Source organism: Micromonas pusilla, assembly GCF_000151265.4.
Source record: "Micromonas pusilla CCMP1545 genomic scaffold MICPUCscaffold_5, whole genome shotgun sequence".
Taxonomy (NCBI): Eukaryota; Viridiplantae; Chlorophyta; class Mamiellophyceae; order Mamiellales; family Mamiellaceae; genus Micromonas; species Micromonas pusilla.
This window is the reverse complement of record NW_003315886.1, coordinates 1,379,546-1,396,520: the sequence shown is the minus strand read 5'-3', so window position 1 is coordinate 1,396,520 and position 16,975 is coordinate 1,379,546. Positions and strand designations below refer to the sequence as shown.

General features: G+C 69.0%; 6 protein-coding genes across 6 annotated transcripts; 4 read left to right on the top strand and 2 right to left on the bottom strand.

Moving 5' to 3' along the window:
• Positions 1–5,896: 5,896 nt before the first annotated feature.
• Positions 5,897–6,731, top strand: MICPUCDRAFT_33697 (uncharacterized protein). Its single transcript, XM_003058975.1, has one exon. The coding sequence runs from the start codon at positions 6,167–6,169 to the stop codon at positions 6,551–6,553; it is 387 nt and encodes a 128-aa protein (XP_003059021.1). The 5' UTR covers positions 5,897–6,166; the 3' UTR covers positions 6,554–6,731.
• On the bottom strand, positions 6,719–8,312 carry MICPUCDRAFT_58417 (gliding motility related cam kinase). The gene has a single exon (XM_003058604.1). It carries the CDS (start codon positions 8,278–8,280, stop codon positions 6,781–6,783), a length of 1,500 nt encoding a protein of 499 aa, XP_003058650.1. The 5' UTR covers positions 8,281–8,312; the 3' UTR covers positions 6,719–6,780.
• A 482-nt stretch (positions 8,313–8,794) lies between these two features.
• On the top strand, positions 8,795–11,523 carry MICPUCDRAFT_58416 (EF hand domain-containing protein; the record flags this gene model as incomplete). Its single annotated transcript, XM_003058974.1, has 2 exons — positions 8,795–10,627; positions 10,879–11,523. 2 exons carry the CDS (start codon positions 8,795–8,797, stop codon positions 11,449–11,451), a joined length of 2,406 nt encoding a protein of 801 aa, XP_003059020.1. The 3' UTR covers positions 11,452–11,523.
• A 28-nt stretch (positions 11,524–11,551) lies between these two features.
• MICPUCDRAFT_58415 (uncharacterized protein) lies at positions 11,552–13,073 on the bottom strand (the record flags this gene model as incomplete). The annotated part of the gene is made up of 2 exons (XM_003058603.1): positions 11,552–11,849; positions 11,911–13,073. 2 exons carry the CDS (start codon positions 13,071–13,073, stop codon positions 11,552–11,554), a joined length of 1,461 nt encoding a protein of 486 aa, XP_003058649.1.
• A 562-nt stretch (positions 13,074–13,635) lies between these two features.
• Positions 13,636–14,649, top strand: MICPUCDRAFT_5503 (uncharacterized protein; the record flags this gene model as incomplete). Its single annotated transcript, XM_003058973.1, has 3 exons — positions 13,636–13,809; positions 13,955–14,194; positions 14,329–14,649. Coding segments are annotated over 3 exons (735 nt in total), but the record flags the coding sequence as incomplete, so codon positions are not given.
• Positions 14,650–14,860: 211 nt separating this feature from the next.
• Positions 14,861–16,623, top strand: MICPUCDRAFT_68400 (uncharacterized protein; the record flags this gene model as incomplete). The annotated part of the gene is made up of 6 exons (XM_003058972.1): positions 14,861–15,101; positions 15,332–15,507; positions 15,624–15,820; positions 15,965–16,082; positions 16,263–16,330; positions 16,485–16,623. Exons 1-6 carry the CDS (start codon positions 15,068–15,070, stop codon positions 16,621–16,623), a joined length of 732 nt encoding a protein of 243 aa, XP_003059018.1. The 5' UTR covers positions 14,861–15,067.
• Positions 16,624–16,975: the final 352 nt, after the last annotated feature.

The window sequence follows — 16,975 nt, the reverse complement described above, 5'->3', positions numbered from 1 at the left end:
CCGCGAGCGTCCTCCGGAGCGCCTCCGTCTCTTTGTTCGCCGCGACGAGCGCCTCGGTCCGCGCCTCCTCCGTCGCGCCGCGCGACGCCTGCAGCGCGGTGATCTCCGCGCGCAGCGCCCCCGCGGCGTTTTCCATCTCCCGCGTCGCCTTCTCGGCGTGCTCGGCGCGCGCGACGATCGCCGCGCGCTCCGCCGCGGCTTTCGCGCGCTCCTCCGCCGCCGCCGCGAGGACGCGCGCGTTCTCTTCCTTCTCGCTGTCCAGCTGCGCGATGACGCCGTCGAGGCGCGCTTTGTGCTGCGCCGCGCGCTCTTCCGCGTCGGCGACGGCCGCGTCGCCGGCTTCGTGCGCGGCGCGGCGGCTCTCATCGAATCGCGCCTCCGCCGCCGCCGTCGCCGCGTCGACGAGGTGCTTCGTCTCTTGCTCGAGCTCCGTCTTTTGCATCGCGAGCGCCGTCTCGCGGTCCTTCGCCGCGACCGCGTCGAGCTCAGCCTTGAGCGTCGCGAGCGCGGTCGCCTTGGCGGTCGCGGCGGCGAGCTCGAGCTCGGACGTGGCGGCGGCGACGGCGGCGGCGATCTTCGTCTCCGTCTCTCCGCCGACGGCGGCTCTGAGGGAGTCCATCGCGCGCGTCGTCTCCGACTCGAGCGCCGCGCGCTCCGTCGCGAACGCAGACTCCATGGACGCCTTCTGCTTCGCGAGCGCGGCGGCGTTCTCCGCGCGCGCGAGCTCCACGGCGGCGTTCTTGTTGCTCTCGCCGGAGGCTTGCAGCATCTCGAGCTGCGCCTCGAGCGCGGCTTCTTGGTTCTCCGCGGCGCGCTTCGTCAACTCTGCCCTCACGTCGGCCAGCTCCTCCGCGTGCGCGGCGTTGATCTCCTTCTCCAACAGCTCGATCGCTTCGGACTTGTCCTCGATCGCAGCCTCGGCTTGGAGTTCCAGCGCGGCGTCCTTGTCCGCGGCGGCGGTCTGAGCGGCGGATTCCATCGCCGCGGCGTGCGCCGCCGCCGCCGCCGCGAGCGCCGCCTCTCTCGCCGCCGACGCCTCCGCGAGCGCTCTCGCCTTTTCATTCGCCGCGAGCTCGAGCGCGGTCGCCTTCTCGGACGCGAGCTCCGTGCGGAGCGCGTTCTCGAGCTGCGACAGCGCGGCGGTCTTCTCCGCGGCGGCGACGGCGGCGGCGGCGGCGAGAGAGGCGGTCATCTCCTCCGTCGTGTTGGCTTTCATCGACGCCTCTAGCGCCTCCAACGCGTCGCTCTTCTCCTTCGTCGCGGCGGCGAGCGCGGCGGACGCCTCCGCGGCGAGCGCCTCGTGCTGCGCGCGGAGCGCGGATTCCTTCTCCGCGGTCGCGGTCGCGACCGCGGCGGCGACCGCGGCGCGCGTCTCTTCGGACGCCTTGGCGGCCGCTTCCGTCGCGGCGTGAAACGCGCGCGCCGTCATCTCCGCTTCCTGACGTTCCAACGCCGCCGTCTTCTCAGCGCGCGCGCGTTCGAGCGCGGCGTCCATGGCGGCGGTCGCGCTCTCCGTCGCGGCGGCGTACTCCGCAGCCGCGGCGTCGAGCGCCTGGCGCTTGTCCGCCGCGGCTTCGTCGCGGATGGACGCCTCGAGGGCAGCCATCGCGCCGGATTTGTCCCCGGCGGCGGCGGCGAGCTTGGCGTTCATCTCCTCGACGAGCGTCGCGCGCGTCGCCGCCACCGCGACGCGGCTCGCCTCCTCCGCGGCGGCGAGCGCGGCGGCGTGGGACGCGTCCTTGTCGTTCGCGAGCGACGCGAGCGACGACTTGAGCGACTCCGCGTGTTCGCGCTTGGCGTTGTCGAGGACGGCGGCTGATGCGGCGGCGGCGGCTTCGAGAGCCGCCGTCTTTTCGTTCGCCGCGGACAGAGCCAACGCGGACTTGTCCTCCGCGAATCTCGCGCTGAGGGCCATCTCTTGCTCGCGCAGCGCCGCGGTCTTCTCTTTCGCAAAGTCCATGAGGAGCTGCGACTTTTCGTTCGCGGCGCCGACGAGCGCGGTGGAGCGTTCGCTCGCCGCGGTCGTGAGCGCCTTGGAGAGCTCCTCCGCTGCGTCTTTGCGAATGGACGCCTCCTGAAGCCTGAGCTTCGTCGCGAGGGTCTCTTCCGCGAGCGCGGCTTGTTTCTGTAACGCCTCCTCCTTGGACGTTTTCGCAGCCTCGATCGCGGCGGCGAGCTCTTCCTTCGCGACGCGCTTCGCCTCCGCGAGGCTCGTCTTCGCGCTCTCCAGAAGCGCCTCCTCTCTCGCTTTGAGCGCAGCCGAAGATTGCTCCGCCGCCGTCGCCAACGCGGCATCCTTCTCCGCGGCGCACTCCTCGCGGACGGACGCCTCCAACGACGCGAGCGCCGCCTTCGTGGACTTGGACGCGCCCTCCAGGGACGCGAGCTTCGCGGCGCTGAGCTCCGCGCGGAGGCTCGCCTCGAGTTCCGCCAGCGCCGCGTCCTTCTCCTCCGCGGCTTCGGATTTCGCCCACGCGATCTCCTGCGCGGCGGCGGCCCGAGCCGCCGTCTCCGCGGCAGCCATCTGCGCCTCCGCGGCGTCCTCCGCAGCCATGACCGCCTCCTCGAGCTCCGTCTGAAGCGCGAGCTTCACAGCCTCGATCTCCTCGACGTGCGACGCCTCGCGGGCGGCGGTCCACGCCGCGAGCTCGGCGGCGGCGCTCTCCGCGTGCGCCGCGAGGACGAGCTCTTCGTGGTTCTTCGACGACGCGCGGCACGCCTCCACCGCCGCGTCCGTCTCCGCGGTGTGCTTCGCGTGGAGTTCCGCGCGCACAGCGCGCGTCGCGTCGTCGACCGCGGCTTGGAGCGCCTTGGCCGCGTCCTGAAGCGCGCGCGCCTTCTCCGTCGCCGCGGCTTCGAGGAGCGCGACGCGCTGCGCCTCGAGCGCAGCCTCCGCGGCTTCCTCCTTCGCGCGCATCGCCGCCGCGTGCTCGCTCGCGGCGCGATCCATCGCGTCTCGGAGCGACGCGGCGCCCGAGCCGGCGAGTTCGAGACGCTGCGCGTCGAGCGCGGCGGCTTTGTCCGCCTCCGCGGCGGCGGCGGCGGCGGCGGCGGCGTTCACCGCCGTCGCCTTGGCCTCCTCCAGGGCCGCCTTCATCGCGTTCGCGTGCGCTTCTTCCGCCTCCGCGGCGAGCTTCGCGATCGCGGCAGCCTCGCGCTCGCTCGCCTCGACGCGCGCGGTCTCGAGCGCGGCGGTCATCTCGGTCGCGGCGGCGGCGAGCGCGGCTTTTTTATCCGTCGCGAGTTCTTCGCGGACAGACGCTTCGAGCGCCGCCATGGCGCCGTCCTTGTCCCCAGCCGCGGCGGTCAGCTTCGCATTCATCTCCTGCGCGTGCGTCGCTTGCAGCGTCGCGATCGCGTTCGCGCGCTCGGTCGCCGCGGTCGCGAGCGCGGCGGCGGTGGACGCGTTGAGCGCGTCCAGTTTTTCCGCGGCGGCGGCGGCGGCGGCGGCGGCGTTTTCCTTGGCGTGCGCGATCTCCACGCGGAGCTTCTCCGACTCCGCCACGTGTGCGGCTCTCGCGGCGGCGAGCTCGGACGCCGCGGCCGCTTCCACGCGCTTGAGCGTCTCCGCGGCTTGCTGCTTCGTGACCTCGTGCGCCTTCTCCGCGGTTTCGATGAGCCTCGCGGTTTCGCGCGCGGAGGACGCCGACTCCGAGCTGAGCTGCGCTTCGATGGCGGCGGCGCGTTCTTTGACCGCGGCGAGCGTCGCCGCGCTCTCCGCGGCGGCTTTCGCCGCGTGCTCGCGCGCGTCGCGAAGCGCCGTGAGGTGCGTCGCGTCGCGCTCGCTGAGCTCCTGCTTGTGCTTCGCCTCGCTCTCCTCGAGGCGCGACTTGACGACTTCGTGCCAATTCGCCTCGATTTCCTCCTCGTACCGCGACTTCTCCTCCATGAGCGACTGCTCGAGCATCTCGAGCGCGTCGTTCTTATCCGCGACCGCGTCCTTCATCGCGAGCTCGAGCTCCTCCGCGGCCGCCTCCGCGGCGCGCGCCGCCTCGGCGTTGAGGTCTTCAATCTTCGCCGCGGCAGCCTGCGCGGCGGCTTCGAGCGCGTTGACGCCGGCGCGAAGTTCATTCGTCATTGCCTCCGCCTCCGCGCGCTGCGCCTCGAACGCGCTCGCGTCCGACTCCTTCGCGAAGTTCGCCGCGGAGAGCTCGGCTTTCATCGTCGCGAGCTCGGCGCGGAGGGTATCGCAGATCGCCTCGGCGGCGGCGCACGCGGCTTCGGCGTCGGCGGCGCCGCGGCGTTCAGAGCCGAGGCGATCCATCGCTCGCGCCGCCTCCGCCTCCGCCTTCTCCGCGGCGGCGATGCGGCTCTCGACGTCCGCCTCGCGCTTGGCCAACGCGGATTTGACCTTGTGGTGCTCCTCCTCGCGGATCTTCGCGCGGTCGTCCTCGAGGCGGTCCGTCGCGCGCTGGAGCTCCGTCTCCGCTTCCTCGATCTTTCTCAGGTTTTCCTGAATCTGTTCGTTTTGGCGGCACAGACGCTCCTTCTCGTCGTTCAGCGCTCGCATCTCCTCCGCGGTCGCCACCTGCGAGTTCGCCGCGCTCTGCGCCTGCGCGCTCGCCGCGAGGCTCGCGCTCGCGTTCGCGGCGGAGAACGCCGCGTTCTCCGCCTGCATCACCGCGCCCTCCATTTCGCCGATGAGTTGCTCCTCCATGTGATGACACGCGTCCACGAGCTGATCCTTCTTCGTGAGCATCATCTTCAGCGTTTCCTTCGACGCCTTGATTTGGTGCACGAGCTCCTTGATGTACGCGTCGCCGTCCGTCTTCTTGAGTTTCGGGCGGAACGTGACCATCTTTTCGACGCCGCCGAGAAACGCGCCGTCGTCGAAGATGGCCGAAGTGAGCTCCAGGACCCTCCCCGCCTCGCGCATCGGCGGAATGGAACGCGTCGGCGTCGCGGCGCCGCGCGCGCGGAAGTCGTGCGGCGCCATGCTCTTGCGTTTCAGGCCGTCGAGACTGCGGGGAGCGCGGATGGGAGGGAGAGGAGGGATGGCGCGATGGGGAGGGATGGTCAGGGAGGGATGGTTTAGGGATGGTTTAGGGAGGGAAAAACGTCCGTCGTCGGCGAGCGGGGGGGGAACGGCGCGGGGACGGCCGCGCGCGCGCGTCGCGGGCGCGACGCGGCGCGCGACGCCCTCGCGGACGATCCCTGAGGCCGCGATATGGCGTCCCCGGACGCGCGCGGGGCGCGCGCGCGCGCGAGCGGTGGACGCCACCCCTCGCGCGTCGCCCGCCGCTTCGCGGCACGAACGCATCAGGTGGGGGGGGTATAACGCGACGGACGACCCGCGCGGGGACGGGGAGCGCGCGCGCACCGTCGTTTGAACTCCGCGGTCTTCGCGGCGCTGTTCGGCGGCGCGAGCTCGTTCACGTTCGCCTCCGCGAGGGGCCCGGCGCGGTTGGGCGTGCGCGCGTTCGCGCGCGTCATCGCGTTCTCGTCCCCTCCCGCCATCGCGTCCGCGGCGAGAGCTCCCGAGAGAGAGGGCGGTCTCTGAGATTTACTTTTTCCCCCCGTCGGAGCGCGAGCGCCGACGCGTGGGAAGCGCGTTCGTGCGCGTTACGGTCGCGTCGACGCGCGGCGCGTGATGTACCTGGTATTCACGCCGGGAGCGAAGATGCGCTCGCGGCCACGGCGTGCGCGTCGTGCGACGGCGACGCGTGAATGCGGTCGTCCCGCGCGCGATGGCAGCTGTCGTGGAAAAGCTTCGGAACGGCCAAACGGACGATTTTCACGCGCCGCGTCACGAAACGCCTCGACGCGATTTTCGCACTGGTAAACAGTCAGGCGAGTACGGACGCGCGTATCGTACTACTCGCGGGGCGCGGCGCTCGATCGAGACGACGCGTGTACGTCGTCGTCATCGACGTCGTCGTCGCCGTCACTCGAGCGTCGCGCGGTCAGGACGCGCGCGCGGTCGCACCGGAGAAGCGACGCGCGAGACCGAAACCCGCGGCGCGTCAGGAAGGACCGCGCCCGCGCGGAGAGAGGACCGCGCGTCGACCGCGAGCTCGCGCGCGGCGCGGCGCGGGGACGCCCCCGGGGCGCGCGGAGGGAGGGGCGCTCGGAGGGGGAGATCTCGCTCGCGAGGAGCGCGGCGGACGGGACGCGCGCTCGAGGAGGAAGAGAAGAAGAGCGCGACGGCGGGGGTGACGCGGGCGGGATGTCCGCGCTGAGAGAGGTCGCGAAGACCGCGCGTTCGCGGCGCGTTCGGAAGCAAGCCATGGAGCTCACCGCCGCGGCGGCGTCGCGCATCCGCGAGCTCCTGACGAAGCGCGAGAAGCAGTACCTCAAGATCGGCGTTCGCACCAGAGGCTGCAACGGCATGACGTACACGATGAACTACGCGGACGAGAGCGACAAGGGGAAGTTCGACGAGGTCGTCACGCACGAGGAGAGCGGCGTGAAGGTGATCATAGACCCGGGGGCTTTGATGCACGTGATCGGAACGAAGATGGACTTTGTCGAAGATCGCCTCAGGAGCGAGTTCGTGTTTGAGAACCCGAACGCGAAGGGCGAGTGCGGGTGCGGGGAGTCGTTCAACGTGTAGATACTGTAGTCAGTCGCGCGCGCGTCCGAGGACGCGGGCGGGGGATAGGGGGAGGAGGCGAAAGGGGGCGGAGGCTGCGAGATCTGCGGCCGCGTCGCGCCGCGCCGCCGAGGAAAATTAGGTATTCTTTCGACGACTGGACCAGACGTCGCGTGTATGATGAATGACTAGATAACGCCATGAAGATGACAGAATAATGATATACGCGCGCACTGGCCGACCGGCGGCTACTCGAGTTCCATCGCGGCGACGCCGTCGCCGAGCGCGTCCGCGCCGCCGCCCCCGCCGTCGGGGGAATACTCGTTCCCGCCGCGATGCGACGCGTCGTCCAGCTCCGCGCGCCTCGCCTCGATCACGCTCCGAATCTCCCCCTCCAGCGAGTAGTCGTGATCGACCGCCCACTGCATGTCCGCCTTGCTCAGCACCGTGGCGCTGACGAAGTCGACGGCTCGCACGGACGCGGTGCGCGGCTTGGCGGCGGCGTCGCCGTCTTCGGAGGACACCGCCATCTCGCCGATGAAGTCGCCCTTGCCTCGGGTCGCGACTTTCGAGACGCTTCCGTTCGCGTTCGCGACCGTGACGTCGCAGGTGCCCTCGCGGATGAGATACACCTCGTGCCCGAGCTCGCCTTGCCGTACGAGAAACGCACCAGGCTCGAACGTTTTCACCTGCAGCTTCATGCTGTCCGCGAACGTGTGCAGACGCGCCCGAGACGCCTTCAAGTTTTTAGAGCTCGCGTCGTTATCCGCGGTGAACCACGCGTGATTCAGAGCGTCCGCCGCGGTGAGTCGCTCCTTCACGTCGACGCACAGTAACCCCCTCAGAAGGTCCTTCACCTCCGGGCCGATCTGCTCCCACTCCGGCTGCGACGTTTGGAATTTACCGCTGCAGATGATGCGAAACAGCGTCTGTTGGTCGCTGTGCGCGTACGGGAAGGAACCGATGAGCAGCGTGTAGAGGATGACGCCCATGCTCCACACGTTCACCGCGGGGGTGTACGACTGCCCCAACAGAATCTCCGGGGCGACGTAAGACGGCGTCCCGCACTGCGTCGTGAACACCTGCCGCGCGTTCACGGCCTTCCTCGCGAGCCCAAAGTCCGCGATGACGACGGAGGATATGTCATTCGGTCGCGCGAGGAGCAGATTCTCGAGCTTCAAGTCGCGGTGAATCACGTTGTTGACGTGCATGTAACTCAGCGCCTCCAACAGCTGCCGCGCGATCACCTTCGCGTCTTGCTCCGTGTAATTCCCCAGGTCTAACAGCGCGTCTAACAGCTCGCCGCCTTTGAGCCACCCCATGACGATGTAAAACTTCCCGTTTTGGACGAAGTACTCGCGGACGTGCACGATGTTCGGATGCTCGATGCGCTTCATGACCTCGATCTCGTTCCGGATCTCATCCACGGAGACCTCGTCGTCATTCGGGTTCGAGCTCGACGTCGCCTTCATGACTTTGATCGCGTACTCCTGACGCGTTCGCTTGTGAACCGCGCCCCAGACGACGGCGTATCCGCCCGTGCCCAGCACGCTCTTCATCTCGTACACGTCCTGCACCTTGCGCACGTTCTTCAAGGTTTGCTCGCGATCGAGCGAGTTTCGTCGCGAGTTTTGCGACCCGCCTCGCGCGGAGGGGTCGCGCGAGGACGGCGGCGTGGAGCCGGCGGTCGCGCTCTGGACGCCGCCATTCTTCACCTTATTCTTCGCTTTGGACGCTTTCGACCCCATGTCCGCCGGCGCGCGCGGGCGGGAGCGCCGCGGGGCGCGGGGGAATAAGTTACCAAATTACCAATCGCGCGGGAAGGGATTCGCTCAGGATCCCGCAGCGCAAAAAAGGTCAAAAACACGTGGATCGGGACTGAGGGCGTCAGGTCGATCGCGCCGCGCGCCTCGGGAAGCGACGAAAAAAGGTGAAAAACGCTCGAGCGACGACGACGCCCCTCGGAGAGGACGCGCGCGCGGCGGCAGTCGTCGTCCGCGTCGTCGTCGCCGTCCGCGCGGACTCGAATCGCGTTCTCCGAGCGCGATACGCCGGAAGAGCGGCGCGCGCGCGGCGAGCGAGGCCGACGCGACGCGCGACGACGTCCGTCCTCCATCTATCTCATCCATCCGGGGGGGGAGAGGTGCCAACTCGGGGGAACGACTCGCGACGCGTCCGCATCGCGCTCGCGCGCCGGCTCCGATGACGGTCTTCGCGATCCCGCGTCCGCCGCCGCGCGACGACCGCGCGCCCGCGGCCGCGATGGACGCGCGCGCGGGGACGTCGCGGCCGCGCCCGCCGGGGACGGGGCGGCCGCTGCGTCCGAACAACGGGCGCGTCGCGCGCGCGCCGTCGGTTCCGACGACGAAGCCGTGCGCTCCCACGCTGGACGTCGTCGCCTCCATCGCGCCGCGACCGCCGCCGCCGGCGTCGAAGCGCCATCACCACCGCGCCGCCGCCGGTGGTAAGGAGAACGCCGCCGCGTCGTCGTCGTCGTCGTCCGGTCGCGCGGCGTACCTGAACGGGCCCACCGGCGAGCGGTTCGCGGGGCTCGAGCGGAGCCGGCCGTCGGGGGCGTCGGGACGCGCGCGACGAAAGCGATCGTCCCGCGACGACGACGACGGCGACGACGGCGACGGCGACGGCGGCGGCGGAGGCGCGGTCGGAGGCACGGTATTCAAGCCGCCGCTTCCGCTGGGCGATCACGAGATGCCGTTGAGACGCGCACACAGCGCCGGGAGCGCCATATCGCGGTTCATGGCCAAGCGCGCCGCGGCGAGGGGCGGCGGCGGCGGCGGCGGCGGGAACTTTCGCGGATGGATCAGGAGCGACGTCTTCAGGGCGGACTCTTCGGGGGCGTCGCCGTCGTCGAGCGCGAGCTCGAACGGCGGTTCGGCGAAGAAACACCACCGCGGGAGCAAACCGCGGTCGAAGAGCGCGTCCGCGTCGCCGTACGCGGCGTCGCTCCACGGAACGTCGCCGCCGTCGGCGTCGAAAACCGCGGCGAGGTTGTTTCGCAGCCTCGGCGGGCGCGGCGCCGGCGGCGGAGGGTCGAAGCGCGACGACCGCGGGTCCCCGGGGTCGTCGTCGCCGTCCTCCTCCTCGTCTTCCTCGCCGCCGCCGCTGCGGTCGAGCGGCGGCGGGCCCTCGTCGTCGTCGTCGTCGTCGTCTCCGGCTTTTAAGAAGAGAAGCGTCGACGGGCGGACGCGAGCGCGCGCGTCGAGGGCGACGCGCGAGGGAAGAGAGGGAACGAAACAGACGCTGCGAGCCAAGGTGGAGACGTACCGCGAGAGGGTGAAACATTTGGAGGACGAGAAGGCGACGCTCGCGACCGAGAAAGAGGCGCTCGTGGAGGAGAGCCAGGCGAAAGAAGACGATATGATGGAGCTCAAGAGCAGGATCGAAGCGTTGGAGATCGCCGCGTCCGCCGCCGCGACCGCCGCCATGGACGCCGCGACCGCTTCCGCCGCGCAGAGCTCGGCGCAGTACGTCGTGAGCCCAGAGTTCTCCCCGCCGCGGATGCCCTCGGCGCACGGCCGCGGTGGACCCGGCGGCGTCGACGACTCCCCGCCGAGGTGGATGAACAACGTCCGCGCGGGCGGCGGCGGCGGCGGCGGCGGCGAGCGCGCGAGCTCGAGCCCCCAGCGGCGGGGAGGGGCCGCGACGAAGGCGCGCGAGGAGGCCGGAAGGTCGTCCCCGAGGAAGGCGCCGGAGGAGAGAGAAGAGGAAGACTCTAACGAGGACGAGGACGTTGCCGCCGCGCCGGAGAGCCCGCCGCCGACGCCGCCGCGCGCCGTCGCCGTGGCGCTCGCGCTAGAAGCCGCCGCCGCATCAGCCGCCGCCGCGGCGAACGACGAGAAAGAGGACGCCGCGACCACGCCGCCGTCGTCGCCCGGAAGTGGAACCGTCGGGGAAGATGAACCGTCGCCGTCGTCGACCGACGCGACCGCGACCGCGAACGCGACCGCGAACGCGCTTCTCTCCTCGCCGCCGATCGTCGCGGTGTCGCGGTCGCGACCGGCGCCGCGCGCGCCCTGCCTCGCGTGCGCGGCGCTCCCGGGCGTCGCCGCCGAGCGCGACCGCGCGGTGAAAAACGTGGACCAGGCGCGTTCTATTTCATTTCACACTGGTCCCCATACGACCCCGTTCGCGTGGTGAACGCCGATCCTTAAGGACTTTCCTTTCTCTCCCCGCGGGCGCGCGTCACTCTCCGCCCATCACCCCTCGCTTTCGATCCCGACGCGCGCACCTCGACGCCTCTCATCGACTCCCGCTGACGCGCCCCCGAACTCCGCCCCGACGTCGCTTCGCTTCGCGCGGAAAATTAATTACTGTACCCTCATCAGCTCGAACGCGCGCTGTTCGAATCCCGACGCCTGGGCAACGAGTACGCCGCGCGCTACGCGTTCGTGGTCCTCGACGCGGACAGGGACGGGCGCGTCCACGTGGACGAGCTCTTGCGGTACGAGCTGTTCGCGTCGTACGGCCAGGCGGTCGTCGAGCGTATGCACGCGTACTACGAGTGCGAGGGGTCGGGGACGCGTGGGAGCCTCGACGAGAGCGATTTTTGCCGTCTGTCCGCGATGGCGGAGGACAGGGCGGGGAGCGTCGCCGCCGCGCGGTTTTGGTTTCGGGTGTGCGACGTGGACGGCGACGGCGTGATCTCCGCGCATGACATCAAGTGGATGTACGACGCGATCTGGAAAGAGGAAGGGACGTGCGTGAGTTTGGAGGATTTCGTGTGTCAGATTTTCGACATGGCGGGGAAGAAGGGCGGCGGCGACGGCGACGGCGTGACGTTTCAGGACATCAAACGGTCCGGGCTCGGGAGCGGGATATTCGGCCTGCTCCTGAACCACAACGACATGCTTCTGCGGCGCAGCACCGCGGAGTTTTCGAGGAGCGACGTCCCGATGTGACCGACCCAACGCGATCGCGACTACCTTCGTTATATCATAGTCTTCTACGTGCACTACCTATTAGACGACAAAGCTACGCGCGCGCGCTTACCACTCGTCACTACCGCTCCGCGCCCTCCGCGCCCAGGCCGAGGTTCTTCGCGCGCGCCGTCGCCGCCACCGGCGTCCGCACGCCGTCGCCGTTCTTTCCCAACCCCCCGCCCGGCGTGAATCCCATCTTCGCCATCATCCGCCCGCCGTAGCCCGTCGTGTGCTTCTCGAACGCCCCGAACGCCGCCGGGTCCGGGTCCTCCGACGCGTCGCCCCTTTGGAGTTGAAAGGCAACAGTTGGAGTTGAAAGGCGCCAAGGGCGGGTATTGAAAGCGAAGGGTGGGCGGAGAGATGCGCCGAGCAAAGTCCTTAAGGAACGGCGTTCACCACGCGATCACGGTCGTATGGGAACCAGTGTATAGAACGCACCTCATCGACGCCATCCCGCCTTTGAGACGCGTGGCCGCCGCCGGGGATCGAACCGCCGACGTCGTGGCATCGACCCCCTCGACGTCGTCGTCGTCGTCGAGGACGCCGGCGCGGGTGAAGTCGATCTCCGCCGGCGGCGTCGTCCTCGTCGTCGTCGTCGTCCGACCCCGCCGCGCCGACGCCGGCGCGTTGTATTTGCCCTCGCCGCGCTTCCCAGTCGTCCCCGGCGGCGGCGCCCGCGCGCGGCCGTCGTGATGCCTCCCGCCGCGCCCGCCGCGTCCGCGTCCGAGCGCTTTGTCCACCTTCGCGAGCCGCGCGGGGTCGGAGAGGAACGCGTCGCGCGTCGGCGGCGGCGCCGCCAACGCCGCCGCCCTCGCCGACGCGTCCGGAGGGATCGCCGGGCCCGCGCGCGGCGCCGGCTCTTCCGCTTCCTCATCGTCGTCCGCGGCGTCTTCGATCTCGCCGCCGCCGCCGCCGCCGCCGCCGCCGCCGCCGCGCGCGCGCTCCCCGTCCTCCTCTCCGTCCTCCTCCCCGCCGTTCACGTTGCGATTGCGCACGACCACGGACGCGCGCTTCTTCCTCCCGCTCGCCGCGGTGGTGGCGATCTCCGTCGACAACCCCGGGTAACACCGCGCCAACGCGTCGATCGCTCTCGCCTCCCTCGCGCCGCACGTCCCGCCGTTAACGGGCGGCCGCCACTCCCTCGCGCCGCTCGCGAGCATCCTCTCGAGCGCGACGCGGACGTCCTCGGGGGTGAACCCGTTCTTCTTCGCGGACCGCGCGGCGCGCGTCTCCGCGACGTGGCGCTTCTTGAGCGATCGTTTCTCCCCCGGAAGGAGGATGGTCTTCTTCTTCGCCGCGGCGGCGGACGCGCGGGGGACGGCGGTCTGGCCGACGCCGCCGGTGCTCCACGCCCACGCGTTGTCGACGGACGTCGGGGCGTCGTCGTCGTCGTCGTCGTCGGTGGCGTCGTCGTCGTCGTCGTCGTCGGTCTCGGCCGACGACGACGACGACGACGACGACGACGCGTCCGCGTTCGACGCGCGCCTCGGCCCTCGCGCGTCGACCTCGACCTTCTCCTCGTCCTCCTCCTCCTCCTCGCTCTCTTCCTCCTCGCTCGCCGCGCGGTTGAGATCGTTCAAGTAGTCGTCCACCGCCGCCATGACGCCGCCGCCGGCCGCCGGCGGATCTGATGGCTGCGCGCCGGCCCGGCGCCCCAACTTACTGCGTTCGAGCCAGCACTGCACTGTTGTTTTGTTGAGTCGACTTTCGACGACGACGCGCCCGCGCAGTCCACCCCGCGCGGACGTCATGTCGCGCGCGTGGGCGACGCCATCGAGCGCGAGGGCGCTTCCGTGCGATCGTCGCGCGCGCGCCTGCCCCGTCGCGCGCGCGCGCCGCCCTCGCGTCGCGGCCGCGTCGTCGTCGTCGTCGTCGTCGTCGTCGTCGTCGTCGTCGCCCGCGGATGTTCTTCGGAACGCCCGCGGCGACAAGTCGTCGCACGTCGCGCGCGCGAAGCGAGGGAAGAAAGGGGGAGGCGGCGGAGGCGGCGGCGGCGGCGGCGGCGGCGGCGGTACCGCGGTCACGGTGCGCGGCGCAGATTTCCGATGCCCCCCGTCTTCCTCCTCCTCCCCGTCGCGGCGGCGGCCGCGCCGTCGACCCGACCGCCGTTGCCCTGAACCCTCGTCGTCGAACCCCCGCGCGATTCAACAATATTCCCATCACCCTCGCGCGCCATCGCAGTCGAAGACGCTGTTCGTGACGGTCGAGCCGGACGCCTCGGACGACTGGCGCCTCGATGAGATCGCGGACGTCATACGCGGCGGCGGCGTGGGGATCATACCCACGGACACGAAGTACGCGTTCGTCGCGGACTTGGAATCGCGCGACGCCGTGCAGGTGGGTCGGGCTCGGGTCCTTTTCGTTCCTTTCGACCGCGTCTTTTCACCTCTTTTCACCCCGCTCTCCGCCTTCGCTCGTCGCTCGACGTCGCGGTTCTGACGGTTTCAAACTCTGCTAAAAAACCGCGTGCGTCGCGTCGCAGACGCTCTACCGGCTAAAAGACGCGGGCGTCGGCAAGCCCATGAGCGTGCTCGTGCGCGGGTTCTCCGACATCGACGCGTATACGCAAGGGTTCCCGGACAACGTCGTCGCCGGGCGAACGCAGCCGTTCAAGCTCGCGAGGCAGTGCCTCCCGGGGCCGTACACGTTCATACTCCAGGCGGGGAAAGCGATGCCGAAGATATGTCTCCAGGACCCCTCCACGAAGTCGAAGTCGTGCAAGGTGCGCGTCGCGATGCGCGTGGCCTTTGCGTATGCCACATGTATCCGCGTGGGAACACGCCAACCACTCGTTATTCCACGTCACCAAATCTATCTCGCACTGAACTGACCAATCGCGCGTCGCCTCGCGTCCAGGCGCGAAAAACCGTCGGCGTGCGGTTCAGCGCGGACCCGGTCTGCCGAGCCCTTCTCTCGCGCCTCGACCGACCGCTCCTCGCGAGCACCGTCCCGTGCGAGGTCGACGGCGACGGGATCGAGTACGCGCAAGACCCCGCGGTGATGTGCGACGACTACGAGAGCGAAGGCCTTCTCGCCTTTGTCATCGACTGCGGCGTCAGAGAAAACCCGCCGAGCACGGTGATCGATCTCAGCGGCGGCGCGGCGAAGCTTCTGAGGAGGGGCGCGGGGGACGCGAGCGCGTGGGTGGAGGACGACGAGGAGGAGACCCTCGCGGACGAGGAGGACGCGTGGGGATTTAGTTAGAAGAAGAAGACGACATCCGGAGGGCGACGCGGACGCTCAGTAAGTTTACTTTATCTCATCACAAAATCTGCGCGCGTTCATACTGTCACGCGTGAAATCTGCAGAAAGATCTGGCGCTGACGTGGAGCTGAGAAGGATGCACTTTTCGGAACGTCGCGGCGCGGCGTCAGTACCCTACCGCGCGCTCGTCCGACGATCGCACGCGCGCTCACACGACCAATCAGGTCGCGCGTACACACTGCATTCGCTCGCGCGCTCGCTCGCGCGCGTCGAAGGCGACGGTTTCCGAGACTTCCGGAACACGTCCACGGCATTCATTATTCATTCGAGAGCGCATCTCGCGTAAGCAACTTAACAAACACCGGGAATATCTCCCGAGACGACGACGACGATGTTTCGAGCGCTGATGCGACTCCGCGCGACGGGTGCGCGCGCCGCTCTCCTTTCCATTCACTCTCTCTTCCTCTCCGCGCGCGTGCGACTCGCGCGCAACGCGTCCGCGCGCGCCCGACGACGGACGTCGCGCGCGCGCGGCGACGCGTCCACCGATTCTTTCTTTTTCTCTTCTTCCCGTCATCTCGCGCGAGCGGAAGAGAAAGAAAACGCCCGTCCGCTCTCCCCAGTCGCACTCATCACCACCGTCCGCGCGTCGCAGGCGCCCTCGCGCGGTCGTCCCGAGACGCGCGCCGTTTCGTGTCCTCGAAGACGCCGAGCCACGCGCTCCCGGCCGCGAGCGTCGGATTAGACGCGGTCATCGCGCGCAAGAACGTCGTCGCGACGGAGTTCAGCGAGCTTCGAAGAGAGACGGAAGATCTCGCGATCGGCCTCGAGGTTCGATCGAGAGCGCTCGCAGTACAACTACTAAAATCATCCTTTCGAAACCGCGCCTCGCTTTCAAACGCGCCACAACTGACCGACCAACTTACCGTACTCGCGATCGATCGCAGAAGCTCACCGCGGGGGACCTGCTCCTCCAGAAGACGCTCGACCAGCGCGGGCACTGGCTCTGGGTGGACGTGAACTCCTCCGCGCTCGAGGCGGTGCAGCGCATGACGAGGGCGAACGTCGGCGCGCTGCTCGTGATGCGAGAGCGCGTCCTCGACGTCGACGACGACGGCGTCGTCACGCGCGAAGAGGCGTCCAGGCGCGTGTTTTTTGTTTTGGTTTTTGGTTTTTGTTTTTTTGTTTTTTTCCGCCGCCGCCGCCGCCGCGAACGCGAACGCTGACCGCCGCCGCCGCGGTCCCGCCCAAATCCCTTCCCTTCTCTTCCTCGCCACGCCACGCGCAGCGGCAAATGGGACGACGCCGTCGCGGGCGTCGTCACCGAGCGCGACTACCTCCATAAGATCGTCGCCAAACACGGAGACGCGTCGACGACGAAAGTCGGCGACGTCATGACCGCCAAGGTGCGTTATGTACACTGGTCCCCATACGACCGCGTCGGCGTGGTGAACGCCGATCCTTAAGGACTTTTGCCCGTCGTCTCTCTCCGCCCATCCCTCGCTTTTAATCCCCGCCATCGATGCCTTTCAACTCCAGCTGACGCCTTTGAACTCCACCCCCACCGCGACGTCATGACCGCCAAGGACGAGATCAACGTCGCATCCGTGGACACGCCGGTGCTCGAGGCGATGCGCGCGATGATCGAGGGCAGGTGGGCGACGACACGACTGGTCCACGTCTACCCAAACGATCTTTACTTTATTTCATCCCATCGCGTCCATCCCGCTCGGTTTCAGTTCTCCACCGCCGACGTCTGACCCGACCCGACGACTTGACTGACTTCGCCGACGGCGCCGCGCGCGCAGGCACCGACACCTCCCCGTGATGAACAAGGATCGCACGATGGCCGGGATGTTGTGCATGGGCGACGTCACGCGGATGGTCTTGGACGAGCACAGGAAAGAAGTCGTCCGTCTCAGGGATTACATGACGGGGGGGTACTGAGACGGCGCGCGGCCTCCGCGTCGAGCGCGCGCGTGTAATTTTTTTTACTCGCGTAACCTTAGTATTTCGTCTCGAGCGGAGAAGCGGGAAGGAAGGGAGGCCTAATAAAGCTAAAGAAGGGGTGATTATGTAAAGGAGGGAGGGAAGGGACGCGTCTGTTGTACAATAATGAACCGCGAACGATGCGCGACGCCACTCGAACGATTCTAGGCGCTCGCGCGTCTTTTCGTCGCGACCGACCCCCTCGCGGTAAAACGTTCGTTGGCGCGCGAGCGGTTTTGTAGACTTCAAGATGTGCCACGACGTCGCACAACTCGGGGCGCGGGGTGACGCCGGCGGCGCGCGATCCTCC